Raw genomic sequence first — 24862 nt, forward strand, 5'->3', positions numbered from 1 at the left:
GGGTCGGAGTAACTGATGTTACTCTATGTTTGAGTCGCGCATTCAACTTTCCTACATCGAGGATAAAAATATATACAAAAAAAAATTACAAACTGGTAAAGTCAACTCGAGACTGGGTCGAGTTAACTGATGTTACTCTATGTTTAGGCTGTGAAGTTGACCTTCCCACATCCCAAAAAAAACTGATATGTTTTTTATATATTAATAATTTGTTTGTTTTTACTAGGTATCAGCGGTTAGAAAACAAGTAAAAAAGATTCGACATTTGAAGAAAACATTACCAGAATATCAACTTTCTCATGAGAAAGCTGTTTATAAAGCTGCAGCTATTGTTACAGATACAAAAGGAATTGTTAAGGACATAGATGTTCAGGTAATTTATTGTTGAAAACCTTAATTAAAATACTGTTGACAATTACTTATACTTTGCCTTTGTTAAAATAACTTTTTTTAGTTAAATTATTTTTGTATATTTTTTTTAATATTTATTTATTCTCGATGTGGAAAGGCCAATTTTAAAGCCTAAACATAGAGTAACATTTGTTACCTTAACCAAGGCCTGAGTTACATTTGACAATTTAGGATAGGATTTTGTTGAATATATTTGCCAGTTAGCTGTTGGCTCAGCAGGGGTTTATACCATTTGTAGCAACCTTAAAAGCTACAACATTGAAGCAGTAGGGATCGAACCAAGGACTTCATGTAGTAAATTGAGGTGTTCCAACTACTGGTTATAATATGTAATTTTTTTTAAATATTTTATAAAACTAAAAAAGTCATTTTATTAAATTTTTTAGGCATTATCTGAATTGAGATCACTTCAAAAACCAGACAGTGAAGTAGAAGATTTGATGGCGGCAATAATCATGATCTTAAAATCACCAAACTCTGATGTTACTTGGAGTAAAGGAGCCAAGAGGCAAATGGCAAACCTGGATCGATTTATTGACGAACTCCAAGGTTTTGATGAAATGCCAATGCCACAGGTAAATAATTAACTAATTTTTTGTCTTTTTTAGACTTCTTTTTTGTATTTTTTTTCTTTATCTTTTTCAAATTTTTTTTCTTTCTTTTTTCTCACTTTTTCTCTTATCTTTTTTTTTGGTATTTATTTTCTCTTCTTTTTGTTTCTTTTTTTTGCTTTTGTCATTTATTTTTGCCCTTTTTTCTCTCCATTTTTGTTCTTTTAAACTTGCTTTGCTATCACAACTTAATATAACACATTTTAATGATGCACAATTCAACTAAAAAGCACACATTTTAATGATGCACAATTCAACTAAAAAGCACACATTTTAATGATGCACAATTCAACTAAAAAGTTTGTTTTTATCTAAAAACTGTTATTTAGGGTACTTTAGAAACTCTAGAGTCATTTTGGGAAAAAGAGTCGTTTACCCCAGAAAATTTAACTCTAAAAGCCGGTGGCAATAAAGCAGCAGGTACCCATTACATATAACAAATATAATTATTTTATTTTATTCCATATCACTTTAAAATAATGGTTTTTATGATTTTTTTGGGGGAATGGTGTGCTATTGAAAAATGTTTTTAAGCTATCTGTAAACGCTGGGTTTAAGGACAAATAGTGTGGCATTGGTGCGACTCGAACCCGAAACCTTTCAGCTTGTATTATAATGACCGTTTAACTACACTACTGTGCAATTTTTGTAAATATTTGTCATATTATTTACATATAACAAAGTGGATAGTATATATATGGCAGCGTGGTGTAGTGGTAAGAACACTTGCTTCACCACCATGATGTCGTGGTTCAATCCCCACTGCTCTCATGCTGTAGCGCCCTTAAGTAAGGCGCTATAAACGGTATGAACTAAGCCAGCACTTAATCAGCAGCATAATTATCGACCAATATAAAATATATAACATCCCAAATTGCTAAAGGCAACTCAAGACTGGGTTCAAGTAACTATTGTTACTCTATGTTAAGGTTGCATTCAACCTTCCCACATCGAGGATAAAGACATATACAAAAAAAATATATATATAACACTGCTGTTTGTAGTGCACAAGCAAATTTTAAAAATGAGTTGTGACCATATCACAACAATTAAAATGCAGCCAGTAGTTCGTGTATTCGACTAGTTTATCTTATATACAAAATATATAGTAAGATAAGGTAACTGAAATTATATTATACATCAATTGATTTTTTTTGTAGGTGCTTTGTTGCAATGGGTACAAGGAGTTGTTCGTTATCACACTACCATGATTACAAGAGTTAAACCTCTGCATGCTAAAGTACAAGAAACTTCATCTTCTATAGGTAAATGTTAAGAACATTAAATTTTGTTATAAAGACATGGGGCAGTGGGGATCGAACTGATAACCTAACGTCATTAAACCAAGTGTTCTAACCACTACACCACGATAAATTTTAATTTTTACTCACTTTAATAAATTTTACTCAAACTTAAACTCAGGTGATGCTCAGCACAAGTTGAGGCAACTCGAGAGCAAGAAAGAAGCACTTGAGGCTCGGTTACGAGACTTAGCAGATGGTTTTGAGCAAGCTACAGCAGATAAAAACTTCCAAGAAGAAAAAAGAACGGAGATGGAGGAACATTTAAGAGTAGCTGGGAAGTTTAGACAAGTATTAGCTGGGGAACATAGAAGATGCTGTGCTGTACTGAATGCATATGAGGTAACATTATTTGTGTTTAATTATCCTTTATGCGGAAAGACTGACCTTGATCGAAACATAAGTGTAAAAATTGTGACTCAGACCCAGTCTCAAGTTGACTTTTGGCAGTTTGGAATATTATTTCTTATAATTGCCCAATAACTAAGCTGCTGGATAAGTGTTTGCTCAGCAGGAGTTCATATCATTTATAACTCCATACTTAAGGGCACTACTCAAAGCGCCTTACTCAAGGGCACTACAGCAATGAGGCAGTGGGGATCAAACCCCTGATCCTATGTAATAAAGGTGAGTGTTCTGACCGCAACGCCATGCTGCCAGTTTGTGTTGTTTATAGTATCTTACTCAAGTGTGCAACAGAATGTTGGCAAGGGGAATTGAACCTAGGACCTCATAAAGTAAACCAAATGTTTCAAACAGTACATGAATAAAATCTTGTTTTAGGATCGACTATCCTGGGTTGTTGGGGCCAGCGCCATTGCCGCTGGGTTCTCAACTTATCTTACCCCTTACCCTCAAATGTTCAGAAGAATGCTTCTTACAGTTGACTGGGCACAATGCCTGGCTGATAAGGGAATTCCCCTCGTGTTTGACTCGACTGACCCGGTCAAAGGTCATGTGATTGAGTTTATGCTGGACGTCAATCGTAAGTTTTGTTTTAAGTAAAATTTAATAAAAATAAATAAATTTTTTTATTTAAATTTTTTTTTTATTTTTATTAACACAAAAAATGTTTTATTTTAAAAATTAAAAAGAGAAATAAAAAATATTTATATTAATTTTTTGTCCAGCGGAGGGAGCATTGGAGCACATTAGTCCGAGATCAGTAATGGAGGGAGATGCGATCCTGGATGCGGTGATGCAGGAAGCTGATAAGATAGGGAGTGATCAACCAGAGGACACAAATCGATCATCACAATCTTTTCAGGGCACAGAAGAAGGTAAAAAAAGTTTTTTTTCTTAATTAAAAATCTTATTTTAAATGGTCATATTACCAAAAACGATTTTACCAGATGGTCATATTACCTAAAATCATTTTTCTGGATGGTCATATTACCAAAAACCATTTTACTTGATGGTCATATTACCTAAAACTTTTTTACTGGATGGTCATATTACCTAAAATCATTTTTTTAGATGGTCATATTACCTAAAATCATTTTTCTAGATGGTCATATTGCCTAAAACCAACTTACTGAATGGTCATATTGCCTAAAACCATTTTTCTAGATGGTCATATTGCCTAAAACTTCTTTACTGGATGGTCATATTGCCTAAAATCATTTTACCGGATGGTCATATTACCTAAAACCTTTTTACCGGATGGTCATTTTACCTAAGACCATTTTACCAGATGGTCATATTACCTAAAATCATTTTATGAGATAGTCGTATTACCTAAAACCATTTTATGGGATGGTCATATTACCTAAAACCATTTTACCGGATGGTCATATTACCTAAAACCATTTTATGAGATAGTCATATTAACTAAAAGCATTTTTCTGGATGGTTATATAACTTAAAACCATTTTACTTGATGGTCATATTACCTAAAACCATTTTATGGGATGGTCATATTACCTAAAACCATTTTTGCATATGGTCATATTACCTAAAATCATTTTACTGGATGCTCATATTGCCTAAAACCATTTTTCTGGATGGTCTTATGGTCTAAAACCATTTTACCAGATGGTCATATTACCAAAAACCATTTTACTTGATAGTCATATTGCCTAAAACCATTTTTCTGGATGGTCATATTGCCTAAAACCATTTTTCTGGATGGTCATATGGTCGAAAACCATTTTTCTGGATGGTCATATTACCTAAGACCATTTTACTTGATGGTCAAATTATCTTAAACCATTTTACCAGATGGTCATATTACCTAAAACTATTTAATTTGATGGTCATTATACCTAAAACCATTTTATGGGATGGTCATATTACCAAAAACCATTTTACCAGATGGTCATATCACCTAAACCATTTAATTTGATGATCATCATACCTAAAACCATTTTTTGGAATGGTCACCAGGGAACGAAATAACGGGTCGCTATTCGCTAAAAGCGAATCGTTTTTTAAAATTAGCGAATCATTTTTCACAAATATATTAGAAATAGCGAATCAACCAAAAAAGTTCAACCGATATTAAAACTTTCGTGTATATTTGTGTATTGTTACGATCTATTTGTAACCGGTTCCACACATTTATAAATACATTAATATAATTCTGGGTAAATTTAGGTTACTATAGGGCATTTAACAACAAAAATTTTTCATGATCTCACAATACGTAGTTTTCGCTCTCGCAGTTTGTTTAGTAGTTGCGCATTTTTTTAAATACAAGTCTCGTTTTTGTGCAAAAAATAATAAACGATTGTTTAACAATACGTTACATTTAAAAAATGCCATGCAACGCGTCAAGTGTTATCAAAAAACGAAGATCCTGAATTGGACCTAACTATTGCTCTAAAAATACGACCTCATTTTTAGCAAATCGTTTTTTAACCGTTAATTCGTACCCTGGTCACATTACCAAAAACCATTTTACCAGATGGTCATATTACCTAAAATCATTTTTCTGGATGGTCATATTACCTAAAACCATTTTACCAGATGGTCATATTACCTAAAATCATTTTACTGGATGCTCACATTGCCTAAAACCATTTTTCTGGATGGTCTTATGGTCGAAAACCATTTTTCTGGATGGTCATTTTACCTAAGACCATTTTACTTGATGGTCAAATTATTTTAAACCATTTTACCAGATGGTCATATTACCAAAAACCATTTTACTTGATAGTCATATTGCCTAAAACCATTTTTCTGGATGGTCACATTACCAAAAACCATTTTACCAGATGGTCATATTACCTAAAATCATTTTTCTGGATGGTCATATTACCAAAAACCATTTTACTTGATGGTCATATTACCTAAAATCATTTTTCTGGATGGTCATATTACCAAAAACCATTTTACCAGATGGTCATATTACCTAAAATCATTTTTCTGGATGGTCATATTACCTAAAACCATTTTACCAGATGGTCATATTACCTAAAATCATTTTACTGGATGCTCACATTGCCTAAAACCATTTTTCTGGATGGTCTTATGGTCTAAAACCATTTTTCTGGATGGTCATTTTACCTAAGACTATTTTACTTGATGGCCAAATTATCTTAAACCATTTTACCAGATGGTCATATTACCTAAAACCATTTAATTTGATGGTCATTATACCTAAAACCATTTTATGGGATGGTCATATTACCAAAAACTATTTTACTAGATGGTTATATTACCTAAACCATTTAATTTGATGGTCATCATACCTAAAACCATTTTTTGGAATGGTCACATTACCAAAAACCATTTTACCAGATGGTCATATTACCTAAAATTATTTTTCTGGATGGTCATATCACCTAAAACCATTTTTCTGGATGGTCATATGGCCTAAAATCATTTTTCTGGTTGGTCATATTACTAAATACCATTTTACTAGATGGTCATCTTGGCACATACCACTCACCGGGTGGACATATTTCCTAACCATTTTACTAGATGGTCATATTATCTAAAACCATTTTACAGAATGGTCATATTACCAAATACTTTTTTACTAGATGGTCATCTTGCCACAAACCACTTACCGGGTGGACATATTTTTTAACCATTTTACTAGATGGTCTTATTACAAAAACCATTTTAAAAGTAATAACGATATAATACTTTTAACAAATTGTTTAGATGATCAAATATCAAAACAATTACCTCCCGTTGCGGAGGAAACTGATGAAGAGGAAGAAAAAGAAGAATCTCAAGACATCATCACTGATGAGGCTACCAATGATGGGGAGAATATGACATCATCGGAAGAAATAAAACCCCCTGAAGTGGAAACGACAGAGAGTAAATTTTCGCAAGGCGTTAATTTTCATCCTTATACTTTGCTCACTTTGCCGTTTATTACTAATGATGAATATCAGGTTAGAAAAAAGGTTGTTTTTATTTATTTACCCTCGATGTAGGAAAGTCAATTTCATGACCCAAACATAAGGTAACATTTGTTACCCCACCTAGTTTTAAGTGAATTTTTTTAGTTTCGGGTATTATAAATTATATTTGCCTACTGATTAAGTATTGGCTTAGCAGGAGTTTGCCGTTTATAGTGCCTTACTCAAGAGCGCTACAGCATGGCAGCAGTGAGAATCAAACCTAGAACTTTATTTACATATTCTGTTTTAGATATTTAAAAAAAAGTATTATTTAGTTATGGCCTAATGTCGATATAACTTAAGGACAACACAGTCCTATCTTTTACACACACTTTCTTATCGTTTGTTTATCATAATATAACACTAAATTTAAAAAAAATTAGTAATAAAAAAATCTATATATAGTGAAGCTTATTCAATGATATATTTATGCATTTGTCGTATTTATAGGCCTTTAAAGTAAATAGGTTGTTTTTAAATTTTTAATTAGGTTTTTATGGGTTCATTGTTGAAGTTATTAGTGGGTGAAGATACTTTACAAGAGTGGCTTACTAAAGACTTTTCACATCATCAGGTAAGGTAGAAAACATAGGCTGTAAAAAAAACCCTAATAAATTCTTAAAATTTTAATATTGTTGGTTCAGCTAAAGAAATACTTCTATAAAAATTTTAAAAAAAAATTTTTTTCACACTAAATTGTTTTTTATAGCTTTATAAAACTGTTTTTAAATTATATGTACCTATAATGTTGTTTAATCTTTTTAAATTTTACTTTTAGCTTCAAAATGCCGCAGTTATGTTATCATCTTGGCAGAGGCCTCCTTTACTTCTAGATCCTTATTTATCTGGTGCAGATTGGTGTGCTGTACATCTTAGAAGTAATAGAAATATTACCCCAGTTAACCTTGGGCTTAGGACAGAGACATCGCATGTTACTTCTATTGAAAGATCTGTTCTAGGAGGTATGAAAAAGTTTATTTATCAACTTTAAATTTTTTTTTTTTTTTTTTTTTTTGAAAAACTGTTGTAAGTGTAGCTATTGTTACCTGACCCAGGTTTGATTTAATAATTTTGGCAGTTTAGAAATTTAATAATAATTTCTGGATAACCGTGTGATTGATTTTGGGTCAGCAAAAGTTTACACTGTTTTTTTTTTTGTTTTTTTTTTTGGTTGTGAAGTCGACCTTTTTACATTTAGGATAAATAAATATGAGTAAAATACTTTATTTCTAGTTTAACTAACACAATTTTCATGTATCTTTTTTTGTATATATTTTTATCCTCGATGTGGGAATGTCGAATGCGCGACTTAAACATAGAGTAACATCAGTTACTCCGACTCAGTCTTGAGTTGTCATTGGCAGTTTGGGATATTATAGATTATAATTGCCCGATAATTATTCTGCTGATTAAGTGCTGGCTCAGCAGGAGTTTATAGCGCCCTACTCAAGGGCGCTACAGCATAAGATCAGTGGGGATTGAACCCACGACCTCATGTGTGGTGTAACAAGTGTTCTTACCACTACACCACACTGCCGGTAAAAATTTAAAATACATTTCATAAACAAACAGGTCATACCCTGATGCTGATGGACTGTGAGCACCAAGCTGGTGCCCTCGTGAGGCCACTTATTCACCATAGTAATACCACTGGCGGCAGAACAGAGCAATCTGATGAATCAAAAACTGTTAGGTTTCTTGGAAGAAGACTTTTGTGTCCGGAATCATTCCAGTAAGTCTTAAATAATTATTAAAAATTAAAGGGTAACTAATTTAATAAATTATAAAAGCTTATTTAAAAAAATTAGTAAAGAGAGCAGTAGGAATTGAACCAAGGACCTCATATATTGGTTCTAGGCAAGAGTTCATACCCTGTAATACTCCCTACTTTTTTTTTAAATTTATGTTTTTTATATCTATAGGTTGTATCTTACTACTACCCAAACTACAGCTTGTAAATTTCATCCAGATATATTAGCTGCAACCCAGCTTATAAGTTATGTGCCAAGCATTGAAACATTACAGGTATAGTACACCTTTTTTATTTACATATGTTCAAAAAATAAACCTTAATATTTTGGTCAGAGTTTATGGTGTGGTAATCAGAACACTGGGTTGCATAAGGTCCCGGGTTCAAGTCTCCAAATTAAGATATAAAAATACATAAAATAAAAAAACTATATACGATGTAGCTTAGCGGAATTAATATATATTTATATATGACCAATTTATAGACTTAAGAAGTTGGTGTGGATAAAATATTGTATGCAAATATTAGTTGAGAGTTGCGACCATAAGGCTGCTATGACTTGTTTAAATGACTTGTTTTAAGTTTATAAAAGTTTTTTTTACAGAGCACTAAAATCTAATATTATATGTGCAATTTAGTCAATTAAAATTAAAAAAAAACTAATTTTTTTGTCAATTAAAAAAAACTAATTTTTAAACAATCTTTTTATTGAATTATATTTTGTAGGAGGATCTTTTAATCAGAGCCTTACAAAGAGTTCGTCCAAATATATACCGTGAGCGCCGGCAAGTGGCAAGAGTTGTGCGACAGCACCGCCACACGTTGGCGCAATTGGATGCTGTATTAGGAGAGAAATTGGTCACAGGCGAAAACCCAAAAGCCATCGAAAATTCGACAAAATTTTTGTCAAGTGTAGTAGATCTAAAAAGACAGGTACGAAAAAAATTTGTTTTTTTAATTGCTAATAAAATTGTTTTAGTAAATATAGGTTTAGTTAAACATAACTTTTACCTCAAATATGTAATATAAATTTATTATTAATTGATGTTTTTATACCAAAATCATTTAAAATTGTGTTTATTGAAATAATTAACTGTCAGCAAAATGTAGTAGTTAGAACACTTTTATGACTTTACTATAAAAAGTCTTGGGTTTGATTCTCACTGCTTTCGTTCTGTACTATCTTTAAGTTAGGCAATATAATTTTTATTAACTCTTGCAAAACTAAAAACAATCTGCAGCTTAATTATCGGGCACTTACAATCTAAACCGGCAGCATGGTGTAGTGGTAAGAATACTTGCTACACCACACATGAGGCGTGGGTTTAATCCCCACTGAGCTCATGCTGTAGTGCCTTGAGTAAGGCACTAGAAACGGTACGAATTCCTGCTGAGCCAGCACTTAATCAGCAGCATAATTATCGGGCAATTACAATCTATAATATCCTAAACTGCCACAGGCAACTCGAGACTGGGTCAGGGTAACAGATGTTACTCTATGTTTAGGTCGTAAAGTTAACAGTCTCACATAAAGGATATATAAATAATAAAAACATTTATTAACATTTAATATTCTTAGGTTTCTGCTAAACTAGAAGTAGCAGAAGAATTATTAAAAAGTTTAACAAACTTAGCTGAAGAACTATATCCTATTGCACAAAGAGCTGCTATGCTGTATTCAGTATGTAGAGCTATACCAGCACTTAATATACATTATCAGGTAAAAAAATGTAAAAAACAAATAAATATTTTTTGGCATTTTTAAAGTATATACAAATTTTTTTTTTTTTGAAATTTTTTAGCTCCCTCTACCCTTCTTTCTCCACTTGTTTGACTCTTCCGTTGGAAGCGACTACAACGTGGAGGAGGATCAAGAATTTACATTAGTCGATCTTCTCACAGAGGAAGAACAGCTTCCGGATGTTGCAAACATGAAAAGGAAGCAAAGTCTGAGATTAGGAAGCGCTAAAAGAAGCATAAGAAGCGAAAGTAAGTTTTTTTATGTATTTGTTTTTTTTGAAAAAATTTTTATATTTTGAAATCATGTGAACTTTACGGTTCTTTAATTAACTTATTGTTTTTACAGTACTTGCTTAATTTTATTTTGCTTTTATGATTTTTTAAAATATATATATTTAAATACTTTATACCAACTTGATAATCACTATCTATATATAATGTAGCTTTTTTTTTGTATATATTTTTATTCTCGATGTGGGAAAGTCGAATGCGCGACTTAAACATAGAGTAACAACTGTTACTCCGACCCAGTCTCGAGTTGCCTGTGGCAGTTTGGGATATTATAGATTATAATTGCTCGATAATTATACTGCTGATTAAGTGCTGGCTCAGCAGGAGTTTATACAGTTTATAGCACCTTACTTATTACAGCATGAGAGCAGTGAGGATTGAACCAACGACCTTAAGGTGGTTTGGCAAGAGCTCAGTGTTTGATATATATAGGTCTGCCTAATTTATAGCCCTGCATAATAAAAAAAAATGTTGTGTGGGTAAATTTTTATGGGCAAATATTTTCTTGGAGTTGATTTAACTAATAAAATAGAACTAAATAAATTAAAATTTTTATATAAAGTTACGGAAGCAAATGAAACTGAATATGCAGCTGAATCCTTTGATACAGATTCAAGTGATAAAGCTAAATCAGGTTAGTTTAAACTATTTAAAATTTGAGTAAAATTTGTTTTGATGTTTAAACCGGCAGTGTGGTGTAGTGGTAAGAACACATGCTACACCACACATGAGGTTGTGGGTTCAATTCCCACTGATCTCATGCTGTAGTGCCCTCGAGTAGGACGCTATAAATGGTATGAGCTCCTGCTGAGCCAGTACTTAATCAGCAGCCTAATTACCGGGTAATTATTATCTATAATATCCCAAACTGCCACAGGCAACTCGAGACTGGGTCGGAGTAACTTATGTTACTCTATGTTTAAGTCGCGCATTCGACTTTCCCACATCGAGGATAAAGATATTTACAAAAAAATATATATATATTTTGTTTTACTTTAAATATAAAAAATATTAATACTATGTGAATTTAAATTTTTAATCAACATTGGAGGTTTTAAATTAGTTTTGTTAGGATTTTAATTCTATTTTTGGTGGTTTTAATTTTACTTTTGGGATTTAAGTTTTGTGGGTTTTATATTATTTTTGATGGTTTTAATTTTTTTTGGGGGGGATTTTTGGGGGAATTTCATTTTTGTTAGGATTTTGGTTGTTTTATTTTACCTTTGGAAGGGTGTAATTTAAAATTTAAAAAATTGTCTTTTAATTTTTTATTAGAACCAATCACGGCGGACAATGATGACAGTGATGATGTCACAATGGGAAATCATGTGATTGTTCCGGAGGTACCAGAAGTTCCATCAGAGGGCGTAATTTACGATAGTTTTGATTCAAACAAAGTTAAAGAAATTATCGACACTTTAACTAAAAGAATTTTCTCTGCTATTTACATCAGGCAAGTATTTTATTTAAATCAAAACCTTGACTTTACTACATAAGATCCTGAGTTTAATTCCTACTTCTTTCCTGTCCCAGCGCCCTCAAGACTGGTCAAAAAAGGTGCTATTTTTTGCTACCCCAAAACTAATCAGCAGGCAATAGATCAAAAATATCCGAATTTAGGACTTGATCGGGAAAATAAAAAAGTATTCTCTGTTTAAGTTGTTAGGTTGGCGTTCTCACATCAAGAATAAAAATATATAAAAAAATATTCCAAACTGCCAAAGTCAACTTAAGACTGGGTTTGGGTAACAAATGTTACTTTATGTTTAGGTCGTGAAGTCAACCTCCCACATTGAGGATAAATAATTATAATAAAAAAATAACATATTTTTATTAAACTTTTGTTCTTTAATATTATACAATTTTTGTTACAGTGTGTATCCAGAACACAGATTACATGTTACAGTGTTGTCATTATTAAACGTTGAGCTTGAGTCAAATGAGCCTAGCTTTACTGAAGAGGAATCAACTTTACTTATTCACGGCAACCCTGGATTTGGAAAAAGTTTAAAGATTACTTTACAAGTAAAAAAATTGTTTTTCTTTTTAGATAATTTTTAGTGGCCGTAAACAGTAACAGGGTGCAGTGATTAAAACATTTGGTTTCTCTACATGAGGTCCTCGGTTCAATCCCCATTGAGCTCATGCTGTAGCGCCCTTGAGTAAGGCGCTATAAACGGTATGAACTCCTGCTAAGCCAACACTTAATCAGCAGCATAATTACAAGGCAATTATAATCTATAACATCTTAATTTGCCAAAGGCAACTTTAGACTGGGTTGGGGCAACAAACGCGACTCTATATTTTGGTTGTGACCGAAGTTAGGATAAATAAATAAAAACAAATCTTATTTAAAAATAAAATTTAATTTTTTCAGGATTTTGATTGTGAGGCTCCAGTGCCGGAGTGGTTACCTGCAGATAGATGGGAGGATTTGTTAGCTTATTCAGTATTACCAACTACTTTGGAAGGTTTTTGTGTAAGGGTAGCTGAAGATAGGGATGATTGGAAGGAGTGGTTTGATAAGTCTCAACCAGAGGTAGGGTTGATTTTTTTATTGTTTTAAAGACTTGTATTTTATTTTAATTTATTTTCTAGTAAAACATTTTTTTTTTGTATTGATTTTTTATGTGAAAGGCTGATTTCAGAGCCTAAATATTGTGTAGCATATTTTACCTTTACCCAGTCTCAAGTTGACTTTTGCAGCTTGAAATTTTATGTTTAAAATTGCCTGATATCTAATCTACTGATTGTTTTTGCATCAGCAAAGAATTTCTTATTTATAGCACACTTTACAAAGGCGCTATGACTTGAAAGCATTGGGAATTAAACCCAGGACCTCATGTAGAAAAACAAAGTGTTCTAACCACTACATAGCACTTTTGAAAAAAATTTGGTTTCGGTTAATTTTTAATCTCTTTTTATTATCTGTTGACCTAAAAGCAATGTTTAATTGTTATTATATTTAAATAAATTTTTAAAACAATTTAAAAAACAATTTTTTTTTGAATTTTAATATTTAAAATTGCAGAAAGATTCTTTTCCGCTTTCTGGCGAAACCGAAAACTTGACAGAATTTCAGAAACTCTTAATAACTAAAACTTTGAGACCAGACAGAATTGAACCAGCTTTGTCAACTTATGTAAATGAACATGTAAAAAATACACCATTGAATGAGGTAGATAATAAAAATGATATATTTTAAAAAGTATTTTAATTTTTTTGTATAAATTTATTTTTAATGGCCAACTGCACGTCCTAAACTAAAAGTAACATTCGTAATCCTGACCCAGTTTTAAGTTGTATTTGGCAGTTTTGCATATTGTTTTGAAAACAGCATGATTTGGATAGCAGCTTACTCCAGAGTGCTAACATAGAAGCAGTGGGAATCGAACCATTGACCTCCTGCTGTAAAGCCAAGTGTTTTGCCACTACACCACTGTGTCATTTTTTAATGTTATAAATTATTTCTAAATTTAAAATTGTGTTATAGAAAATTTTTTCATCATAAATGTATTAATTTTAGGTCATTACTTCTTCTACTATGATAGACAGTGAAACTTTTTTCAAAGATGTCAGCAACACTTTGGCCATATTGGTTTTACTACCAGAAGATGACAACCTAACAATGCAACCAAGTGATGCTATTAAACTACTAGCAGAAAAGTAAATACAAAAAACATACCTGACTTATTTGCTTTAACCCAATTGGCAGTTCTACTGTTTTGCTGTATTTATTATAAAACATTTGATAAAGGTAGCTTGGTGTAGGGGATACATTTGGCTTCGCTATAGGAGGCTCTTGGTTTAATCCCCAGTGCTTCTATGCTGTAGTGCCCTACAGTAAGGTGATATAAACTTGTTAACTCCTGCTAAACAAAACTTAGTTGGCGAATTAACTATCATCCAATTATATTCAATAATATGCCAAACTACCACAGTCAATTCGAGACTGGGTCAAGGTAACAAATATTACTCTACCTTAGGCTGTGAAGTTGGCCTCCCTCTATTAAAAATAAAAAAATTTTAAACAAATTTGTTATTCTATAATTTATATTTTTTTTCAGAATGCGGGTAAGTGTGGAGTCAGTTGTATTAGGAGATGGATACCAACAAGAAGCAACTAGATGTATTACACAAGCACAATCTCAGGATGGATGGGCTCTAATTAACAGTTTACATCTGGCTCCTGATAAGTAAGTGCTTATATAATTGACTATATGCTTAGCGTATTGTTAAGAAGATCATTTGGCTTCACTACATAAGGTCCTTGGTTCGATTCCTACTGATTTTATGTTGTATAGCCTTATGTAAAGTGCTATATTTTAGTTACAATTATTGTACAACATGGGGACCTGGGTTCGATTCTTACTGCTTTCATGTTGTAGCCATTCAACTTAGACACTATTTGTAAGTTACAGACATTGTACTACTTGAGGTCTTGGGTTTGTTTTCCACTGCCTCCATGATGTATATATAGCCCTATGTTGGGCACCATATTTTAGTTACAAACATTGTGCTACAAAAGGTCTTGGGTTCGATTCCTACTGCCTCAATGTTGTAAAACCACTTGATTTTGTTTAATATTAGTTACTATTGTAAGAACACTTTGGTTCACTACAAGAGGACCTGGGTTCGATTCTTTCTGATAGTATTTTTATATCCCAGATTTTTTGAGGACTTACAATTTCAGTTGGCACGTGTCGGGAATATAAGTCGGCAAAGTGAAGCCTCAAACACAAACAATATCGCCTCCGGTGGTCATTTTCAAGTGTGGTTAACGTCTAAACCCAACTGTGCTTTGCCTTCTTTGTTAACTCAGTATTTGTACAAAATATCATGGGATACTTTGCTGCAGTTAGCTACACATGTAAAAGTTACTTTAAAAATTTTTTTTTTTAATTTGTATTTTAAAATCTAACCAAAACTTGTTTTTGATATTTTTTTTATTATTTAAATTTTTTTATTGCAGGCTAATCCAGCTAAAAATGATGTTCAAAACTCTTTTTTAAAATCGTCACTTGTTTCAACTATCTCATTAGTAAGTGATAATATTAATTTTGTTTGATGTTTAAATACTTTTTAGTGCAAAAAAATGTGCCCAATATCAGTTTTTCTTCTAAAACCCCGTTCATTTAACCCCTTTATCTAACCCATTACATTTGAATACCTTCAGTTAAACCCATAATTAACCTCTTACATTTAAACCCATTTTTAAATTATTTTAACCAAATCCATTCAAAACCCTTTAGGTTAACCCTTTATCTGAACCTCTTACAGTTTCCATTTTGAGGATAAATAATTAAGAAAATATAAATATTTTAAATGTTAGATTTATACACTTTTTTTATACACATTACAAAAATTATTTAAAAATACAAATATTATTTGTTACAGACATATTTACATTGTGTTGATTAAAATATATTTTTTCTATACATTTAGATTACACCAGAAATCAAATCCAAATTAAGTGAAAGTAGAAACAAGAGTTTATTATATAAGATATGTGTTTGTCATGCTATATTATTAGCAAGACAACGGTTTGGTTGGGAGGGAAATAGTAAAACTTATTGTCTGCTATCTTTTACCCTTGATCAGGCCCTTTCATGTGCTCTAGGGGGTTAGTTTGTAATTTTTTTTATTATTTTTTTTTTTTTTTTAAGAAAAGGTCAACTTTACAGCCTAAATATAGAGTCACATTAGTTACCCCGACTTAATCTTGAGTTGACTTTGGCAATTTGGTATACTATTAATTATATTTGCCAGAGTAAGTATCTGCCAATTGGTTTTAAAAATTTAATATCATATGAATTAATTTATAAATATTTTTGTGGGATTAGACGATAATTTTAAACCCAAATTATATATTGATTAATAGTGTTATGGTTACAGATATTAAACCTAATGATGTTATTCCGATGATTAAAAACATTTATGGAGATATAATTACTGCGGAAATAGACAAGGTATTACTTATGTTAATATCTTACTCACAACTTTACTGTTTAAACAGTGTAACATTTGTTACCCCGTCAAGTCTTAGGTTGACTTTAACAATTCAAGATTTTATTGAATATATTTACTTGATAGTAGAACTGCTAATTAGTATTTAGCTTTAGAGAAGGTTGTACTGTTTTTAAACCTTGTTTATGGGTGCTATATCATTGTAGCAGTGAAAATTAAACCCAGGACCTCGTGTACTAAAGTGAAAGGTTTTTTAAGAAGCGACCAGTCTTGAAAATCTAACCAAAAAGCATATTAAATAATTTAAAATGCAATGTTGTTAAAATTTAATACACTTATTGTTTTTGTAACTATAAATGATTCGGAATTATTTATAAATTTTTATATAGATTTACATGGAAAATTTGTTTGATGAAGTTATGATAAAGCAAGATGAAAATGAGTTGAAGGTTAATGGCGTGAATATTCCAAAACCAGGACATGAAGTAAATTTCACAGGTATAATGACACATATATATTAATTTAACGCATTCAAAATAAAGGGTCCTTGGTGTAAGAAGGACAACTTTATGACCCAAACATAGAATAGCATTTATTTACTTAACCCAGTTTTAGGTTGCTTGTAGTAGTTTTTTTTTTTGTCACTAAATACGATATACAATTAATATTACAACAATGCGACGGGAAAAAATGACAAAATCAATTTATTGAATTAAAACATGCCAAAAGTAATAATGTTTATACAAAGATTTTAAGTATGTTATGGCATGGTCACCAAACCTAATTATAGATTGTTAATGCTCAATACTTAATTTGCTGATTGCTTTATAGCATTGCAAAAGTTTATAACATTTAAAGCACCTTAGTCGTGGGCGCAACGATATATAAGCCTTGGGGATCGAACCCTGGACCTCCTATAGTAAAGGCATTTATTTTGACTACCACACCATGTTGTTACTAAAAATAAACAATGTCACTAATTAAAAAATAATAATTAAATTTAACGATTTGTGTTATAGATTGTCCTTCTTGGTTGGAAGAAAATCTTCCAGGTGATTTAGATTCTGCTTTAAATATACCAAACAGTGCCACCAAGTGGTCAGTGGCACAACGGGGAGATACTCTTTCTGCGGAACTACAGGAATTGTTTAACGCAGTTCAACAACCGGGTAATAAAGAGTAAATTTTTAAAAAAATGTTTTGATTTTACTACATGTCAAAGCAAAATCATAAAGTGGTTAAAATTCTTTGTGTCACTACATGAGGTCCAGGGTTTAATTCTCACTTCTTCCAAACTGTAGAGCCCTTAGGAAAGACCTATAAACTTCATATACTCCTGCTAAGCCAAATCCAATTGCAGATATATTGTAAGGCGATTATAAATAATAAAAAAACTATTAAAGTTAGCTTGGGACTGGACTGGTATAACTAATGTTACTTTATGTTAAGACTGTGAAGTCAGCCTTTCCACATCGAGGATAAAAAAATAAAAACAATGTTTTTAATTAAATTTTTTCTTAGGATATGAATCCAGTTTACTGTCTCCTGGAAACACTGGTGATGTCAGAAATGTGTCACTAACAGTCACATCACTTCAGAGTGTCCTCGACATGTGCTCTGAGAGGTTACCACCCTTACTCGGGAGCAGCAGTAGTAACAAATTTGAAAACTTTGATTTTCCGTACCATCGACCTTCGATTTTAAGTTCAGGCAATCCAGATTTAGTTCACATGCCTGAATCGATTGGGTAGATATTTTGATTCCAATATTTTTATATTTAATAGTAGTCCAAAATTTATTTTATTTTTTTTTGTTTTAATTTTTTTATCATCATTGAAGTTAGATATTATTGGCTTTCTTTTTATCCTTAGTGTGGGAAGGTCGCCTTCATAACCTAAACATAGAGTAACATCAGATACCCCGACCCAGTCTTGAGTTGATTTTGGCAGTTTAAGATATTATTGATTTTAATTTCCTGACAATTAATCTGCCATATGTTTTTGGCTTAGCAGAAGTTTAAAATGTTTTACCACATTACTGAAGGGAGCTAAAGCATGAAACCAGTGGGAATCAAACTCAGGACCTGATGTTTTCGTTATTGTTAAGTAAAAAAAATCTATATTCAATTTTAGTTGTTAAAAAACCTTAAAAAAATGTTTTAAATTTTTTTTTATTTAGGTTTGTGTTTTTGCAAGAATGTTTGTGGTTTAACCAAGCTATATGTAAAGTAAGACAACAACTCCACTTACTAAGATCTCATTTGTTTGTCAAATCAGATTACAAACTAAGCAGTGAACTTAGAGCAACTGCTATTGCACTTTCTAATGAGGAAGTTCCCAAATCTTGGTAAACAATTTTTTTGAATTATGAGATATTTACTTTAAAAAAATGTGATAATGTTTTGTTGACTGTCTAAATCTAATTGCAAAGTGTAGTGGTTAGAACACTTGGCTTCACTACATAAGGTCCTGGGTTCGATCCCGACTGCTCTGATGATGTTGCGCCCCCCGATATAAATGGTATAAACTTCTGTTGAGCCAACACTTAATCATCAGCTTAATTATCGAGCAATTATACTCTAAAATAAACCAAACTGCCAAAATCAATTTGAGATTGGGTCAGGGTAACAAATGTTACTCTATGTTTAGGATATGAAGTCAATCTTTTCACATCAAGGATAATAAAACACAAAAAATATCATTTTAAGTAAAAAATTTACATTTTAATTTTATTTTTAATTTGTTTATATATGTAGGCAACACCCAAATGAGTTTCCCAACACACATGTATTACTAACTTGGTTGGATGACATCGTTAAAAGATATCAACAATTTCGATCGTGGATGAAATCTGGAATGGTACCACTAGATGGCAGGACCCCAGTGGTAATTCTTTTAAAATATTGTTTTTTTACAATTATATACAATGAAGTGTGATATATTGTTTATGGCTTTGGATCACGAGTCAAAAGGTTTCGGGTTCGATCCCCACCATTGCCATACTTCATTAAATGCTTTATTTTATTTTTTTTTTGAAGTTTTAATTGTTATTTTTAATTTTTTTTTTTTTTTTTTTTTAATTCAATTTATTATTTATTTAATAGGGTAACTTGAATTCAATATGGCTTGGTGGAATGGTCAATCCTGGTTCATTATTAACTGCATTGTGTCAAGAAAAAGCTGTTCTACATGACGTCACATTAGATCAGGTGGTTTATTATATTAATATCAATTTATTGGCCTTAAAAATAAAAAAACTACCGTTTGTGATGCGCAGGCAAATGACCACAGGTAAATATTAATTGCAAGTTGTGACCATATTACAATATTTAATATATTACAATAAATTAAACTAGTAATAAATAAATTAACGAAAAATTAGTCAAGTAATAATTTTTTTAAATATTGTTACAAATTTATTTTTGTTGTAGGTTCGTATAAATTGCGCAGTATCTAATGAAATAGAACAAGAAGCAGGGATTTATATTGATGATATTTACATCAAGAATGCGATATGGGATAACGAAAAAGGTAATATTTATTTATTTAGTTAAAGGCAGAAATTTATTTTTTCTATTTAAAAGCATTTACATAATGTTTTCAATAATGTAAAAGATAAAAGTACTAAAAAATAATTTAATTTTTGTGAGTATTAAATTAATTTTTTTTTTATTTTTAAATTTTTTTCTAGGTTGCATCACTAAAACCGATGCCGATGACGTCATATTATCGATGTTGCCCCAACTTTATTTTTATCCAAGTCTGATCTCGGATGATTCAACTGAAGTGAAAACTTGTAAATACCCTGTCTACATGAACATGGTAAGTTCACTTTTATTTTTAAGAAAAAATGGAAGCAGTGGGAATCGAACCATGGACCGTATGTCTAATAATAAAGTCTATATTAACAATAGAAGCAGTGGGAATCCAACCTTTGACCTTAAGTGGAAATTTTTTAATTTTTTTTCAGTCTCGCCAATGCTTCGTTTGCTACTTCCCTTTACCGGTCGATGACGTCACAAGCTACCCCACACCTTACGTCACTGACTGTGACGTCATACTACAATCGGGACCCGACCTGATCGACCGTGACGTGCACAAGTCACGTGCCTACTTGGCGAAGAAAAGGCGGGAAGATTGGTCACGTGTCTCGCCAGCTGTGAGCGAATTAATGTCGAGGTCCGGAACCAGAATGTCGTCAGCTCGCCACTCACTTTCAGGTAATTGTAACGTCATAAAATGAAGTGATTGTGACGTCATAAACAAAGTATTTGTGACATCATAAAACTTGGTTGTTGTGATGTCATAAACAAAGTAATTGTGACGTCATATGATTTTGTTATTGTGACGTCATAAATAAAGTGATTGTGACATCATAAATAAAGTGATTGTGACGTCATAAAATTAAGTGATTGTGACGTCATAAACAAAGTAATTGTGACGTCATAAAATTTAGTTATCGTGACGTCATAAAACTTACGTATTGTGACGTCCTAAAATTAAACGACTGTGACGTCATAAAACTTAGTTTTTGAGACGTTAGAAATTAGGTGATTATGACGTCATAGGATTTTGTTATTGTGACGTTATAAATAAAGTGATTATGACGTCTAAAACTTTATTTTTGTGACGTCATAAAATAAAGTGATTGTGACGTCGTGGAATTTAGTTAGTGTGGTGTCATAAAATTTTGTTATTGTGACGTCATACATAAAGTGATTGTGACGTCGTAAAATTAGGGTATTGTGACGTCACACGACTTAATCAATTAGAATCGACATTTATAGGTGGCCATCGTGATTCGATTATATCAAACCAACAATTCAGCAAAAATCGAAGAGAAACTCATCCCGAGGTCCAAGGGTTTGATTCCAAGGTGGCGCCACCTCAAGATTCGAACTTGGAATCCCAAGTTTCTAATAGTCTCAAATCTTTGTCAAGTGATAAGTCCTCTTTGAAAAATAACGTTTTACCACAAGGTAAATGTAATTACTTTAATATTCTTATGGTAAGTATACCCCATATGATAACTAAGTGTTCCTAGGTATTTATTTATCCTCGATGTGGGAGGGTCGACTTCACAGCCTAAACATGGGGGGACATTTGTTACCCAAACCCGAGTTGCTTTTTGCAGTTTTGGATATTATTTATTATAATTGCCCGATAGTTACGCTGCTGATTAATTACTTGCTCAGCAGGAGTTTATACCATTTTTAGCGTCTTACTCAAGGGCGCTACAGCTTGAAAGCAGTGGTAATCGAACCCATGACCTAATGTAGTAAAGCCAAGTGTTCTTACTACTTCTCCAGACCGCCTCTGAATTAAAAAAAATGTTTAATTTTTAAGAACCTCTACATGGAGAATCTAACATAGAAAGACAACTACCAAACGGAGACGTTCAACATATGGTACGTTTGAAACAGTTATATATAAATTTTCATAAAAATAGTGATATATATATATTTAATGAAGCGATTAAAGTTTGATTTAAAATAATTTTATTAAATTAAAAAAATGTTTAAGCACGTGCGATAAAAAAGGGTATACGCTGTAGTTATAAAAAGCAGTTAGTGCAAAAAATAAACTGTTACCAAAAACCCAGTATAAAAATCTAAAAAACTATTTAATAATACTACTGCTACTTTACCGAACGCTTTTTTTCTTTCGTTTTTTGGTTTAGTTTTTTTATTAGCTATTATTTTAGTTTTAGTTATGTTTTTATTATTTTATTTTTTTTTATTTTTTACGCGTTCGACGTTCGCTGTTATCGTTAAAATATAAAGAAAGAAGAAAATGACTCAATAGCCCCACCCAGTATCGAAGCTTTATCAGAACAAGAACCGTCAGAGGGCACTAGTAACTTAAACTCAACGAGGGAAGAACCAGAGGTAATAAACTTTAAATTTTAACGTTTTAAAAAAAAAAGATTATTACTTGATTTTTATTTTCACGCAGACTGAAGCTGGTTTGTTTCAGTCTATCTTAGGTGACCAAACTAGCGACGAGGAAAATCACGAAGCTGCGTGAAAATAAAATTATCCGATTTTTTGTCCATAAAAAAAAAAAAAAAAAATTTTTTTTTTTAAAGTGTTTTTAAACAATTTTACCAAAGTTCATTCCATATATTTATATATTACCTACATTTTTTACCTAATTCTTCTACACTGTGTTTAAATGACAATCCAATTCTTCAGTATTATTCTAAATATAAATTTACCTATTCACACACACGTATATATTTTTTAAGTTTGAAAATTAATATTTTTTTTAGTAGTTTTAGTGTTTATATAGCTTTTTTTGTTTTATTTTTATTATTTTTTATAATTTAAGTTTAGATATTTTTTTGAATTAATTTTTTTATTATTACTTCTTGATTTTAAAATTCAATAATTGTTTTTTTATATTGTTTTGACATTCCGACTTCTAATTAAATTGTTTTTATATTAATATAAACAGAGAATAGTGGGTTACATTTCCTATTACCCAGTATCGCTAATAGGATTACCCTTCTACTGTTCATCCGGAGCTGTACCATGTTCATTAACTTTTTAGGATTATTTTCAATAGACCATACCCTCAACTAAAATTGCCTTAAAAACAAAGCCTAAAAAAACACTTTGGTATTTTACATTTAAACCAGGCTATTCTGTATAAAGCAATAAGAACGTCTGTGTTTTGTCAATCTTAGATCAATTGAAGGCTATAGATAACGATATTACAAGTATCAAGCTGCGTTTTAGCCTCTCCGGACCGTTTTGGAGACTAAAATATATGATGTCATTGAACTGGTATCCATTAAATGAATATTAGTTCGAGACACGCGGCTTCCTAAATCTAAATATTAACTGCCATGTCGCAACAGGCGTTTTTTTATGGACGATTACTTGACAAAGCATCCAAACAAGATTAATCCATAACTTGTTTAAGGCCTTTCTTGAAATTAGACAGGAGACAATTTAATAATAAAAGGCGGTGTTCCCAAACCACGCGGCATTTTATAAGGGGGAAAAATAAGCCAAAAGATGCATAGGCCGTTCAACTTTTAACCTTGATTCGCGCGCAAAATTTCAACTCTCTCACGAAATTCCGGTTTATTTGATCAATAATAAAGCGCTTGTGACGTCATATGTAGCAAAGATCAAGCATAGAAGCCCATGTGGCCTGCGATTTTGTTATCAGGCCTCCTTAAAAGCTAACTCGTTATACATCAAAAAATAAAGCTCGGTGGGTATAGGAGGCCGGTCTGTTTAAAAAAATCAAAGCATTCCAATAATAAACAACGTGTCAACTATGATTTCAATTCCTATTTTCACCAGGTTATTAGCTATAACAGAAACACAGTAACGCCACAAAAAACGATACAAGTCTGAATTAATTACCGTGAATTCGGGTAAGGGATTACTTTGAGGGGCAAGCTGTAAGGTTAGGGCCTGAGTTTGAACCGTAAACCAACCTACGGAAACGCAAAGCACCTGACCAGTCGACTTTCAGCAAGGCTGCCGAAGATTAATCGAAGTTGCACTCCTAAATACCTGACACGCAGGGTAACACTAGAAGCGAAATTCAGCTTTATACATCTTGCTTTTGTTTTTACTGAGCCTTGTAACGGCTAGCGTCTGTCGGCACCTTTAAAAATAACAAGTAAACTATGTAAAAGCCAAGTTTTAAACGATCCTTGGTTAGAACCGACTTACGGCCGGGCAAAAATGAAAATAATTATCGATGCATCAAATGAAATGTTAAGTAAACCTAATGCATCGTGTTAAATTGATAGAGAAAGCTACTTACAGTCAGATAGTGTAAATGCGATTAAACAAATAGGTTTAGACTAAAAGTAAAATTTGTTTTCCACCTATTATGCGCTAAACCTCAACCCATAGTATAGGTCGCTTTCCATTTTTGCTGAACCATGCTACCAGCTAAAACGTGATAAGATAGTTTGCACTAAAGCGCTAAGTGTTATAAATGAGCTGCATAGGCCTGTGCTTGCCTTACTAGATAATGAAACGCTTTAGCCAGCTTCTTTAAGCGCATTGTTTACAAAACGCAGTCAGCATGCAAACAATAGACATCATAAAATAATAGTGTCATCAGATGCGACAAATTAACATTTTGTTTATTTAAGAAAGGACAAGCAGTTAAGCTTAAAGTTAAGGCTGTAGCTAGTAGTAGTTTGTTACATAATTTTTGGTAATAACTTGGCCTTTTTTAATTACTTTTTTTCTGGTTAAATTTAATTTTAAAGTAACTGACAATTTGCATACGCAGAAATTTTCTCACGACTCGGTTTTATTATTTGATAACTGCCTTCAATCACATTTATTGTTTAATATTTGCTGTACTATAAAAGCATATTTACCGCACCGATAATAAACTCTATGACCGACAACTGTTAAATAAGTATTGGAAATGTTGATTTAGATTTATATGTTAT

General features: G+C 31.9%; 1 protein-coding gene across 1 annotated transcript in view; it reads left to right on the plus strand.

The window, feature by feature from the left end:
• The window catches only part of LOC145753799 (uncharacterized), a 72071-nt gene extending 49196 nt beyond the window's left edge, over positions 1 to 22875 (plus strand). The window contains exons 69-107 of the mRNA XM_082570246.1: positions 227 to 373; positions 798 to 986; positions 1352 to 1442; positions 2183 to 2287; positions 2445 to 2665; positions 3107 to 3308; positions 3454 to 3603; positions 6434 to 6672; positions 7172 to 7255; positions 7460 to 7643; positions 8254 to 8413; positions 8604 to 8706; positions 9158 to 9364; positions 10011 to 10151; positions 10234 to 10420; positions 11025 to 11096; positions 11738 to 11915; positions 12337 to 12487; positions 12840 to 13001; positions 13494 to 13640; positions 13989 to 14128; positions 14530 to 14658; positions 15131 to 15332; positions 15435 to 15503; positions 15908 to 16085; positions 16358 to 16431; positions 16819 to 16927; positions 17449 to 17598; positions 17951 to 18176; positions 18608 to 18775; positions 19185 to 19314; positions 19533 to 19637; positions 19860 to 19959; positions 20120 to 20250; positions 20399 to 20648; positions 21216 to 21407; positions 21775 to 21836; positions 22212 to 22316; positions 22384 to 22875. Coding sequence (XP_082426372.1) covers positions 227 to 373; positions 798 to 986; positions 1352 to 1442; positions 2183 to 2287; positions 2445 to 2665; positions 3107 to 3308; positions 3454 to 3603; positions 6434 to 6672; positions 7172 to 7255; positions 7460 to 7643; positions 8254 to 8413; positions 8604 to 8706; positions 9158 to 9364; positions 10011 to 10151; positions 10234 to 10420; positions 11025 to 11096; positions 11738 to 11915; positions 12337 to 12487; positions 12840 to 13001; positions 13494 to 13640; positions 13989 to 14128; positions 14530 to 14658; positions 15131 to 15332; positions 15435 to 15503; positions 15908 to 16085; positions 16358 to 16431; positions 16819 to 16927; positions 17449 to 17598; positions 17951 to 18176; positions 18608 to 18775; positions 19185 to 19314; positions 19533 to 19637; positions 19860 to 19959; positions 20120 to 20250; positions 20399 to 20648; positions 21216 to 21407; positions 21775 to 21836; positions 22212 to 22316; positions 22384 to 22455 — 5712 coding nt within the window. The 3' untranslated portion in view covers positions 22456 to 22875. The remainder of the gene's footprint in view (positions 1 to 226; positions 374 to 797; positions 987 to 1351; positions 1443 to 2182; positions 2288 to 2444; positions 2666 to 3106; positions 3309 to 3453; positions 3604 to 6433; positions 6673 to 7171; positions 7256 to 7459; positions 7644 to 8253; positions 8414 to 8603; positions 8707 to 9157; positions 9365 to 10010; positions 10152 to 10233; positions 10421 to 11024; positions 11097 to 11737; positions 11916 to 12336; positions 12488 to 12839; positions 13002 to 13493; positions 13641 to 13988; positions 14129 to 14529; positions 14659 to 15130; positions 15333 to 15434; positions 15504 to 15907; positions 16086 to 16357; positions 16432 to 16818; positions 16928 to 17448; positions 17599 to 17950; positions 18177 to 18607; positions 18776 to 19184; positions 19315 to 19532; positions 19638 to 19859; positions 19960 to 20119; positions 20251 to 20398; positions 20649 to 21215; positions 21408 to 21774; positions 21837 to 22211; positions 22317 to 22383) is intronic.
• The last annotated feature ends 1987 nt before the right edge of the window (positions 22876 to 24862 follow it).

The sequence above is a fragment of the Corella eumyota genome, chromosome 5 (assembly GCF_963082875.1).
Source record: "Corella eumyota chromosome 5, kaCorEumy4.1, whole genome shotgun sequence".
NCBI classification, from domain to species: domain Eukaryota; kingdom Metazoa; phylum Chordata; class Ascidiacea; order Phlebobranchia; family Corellidae; genus Corella; species Corella eumyota.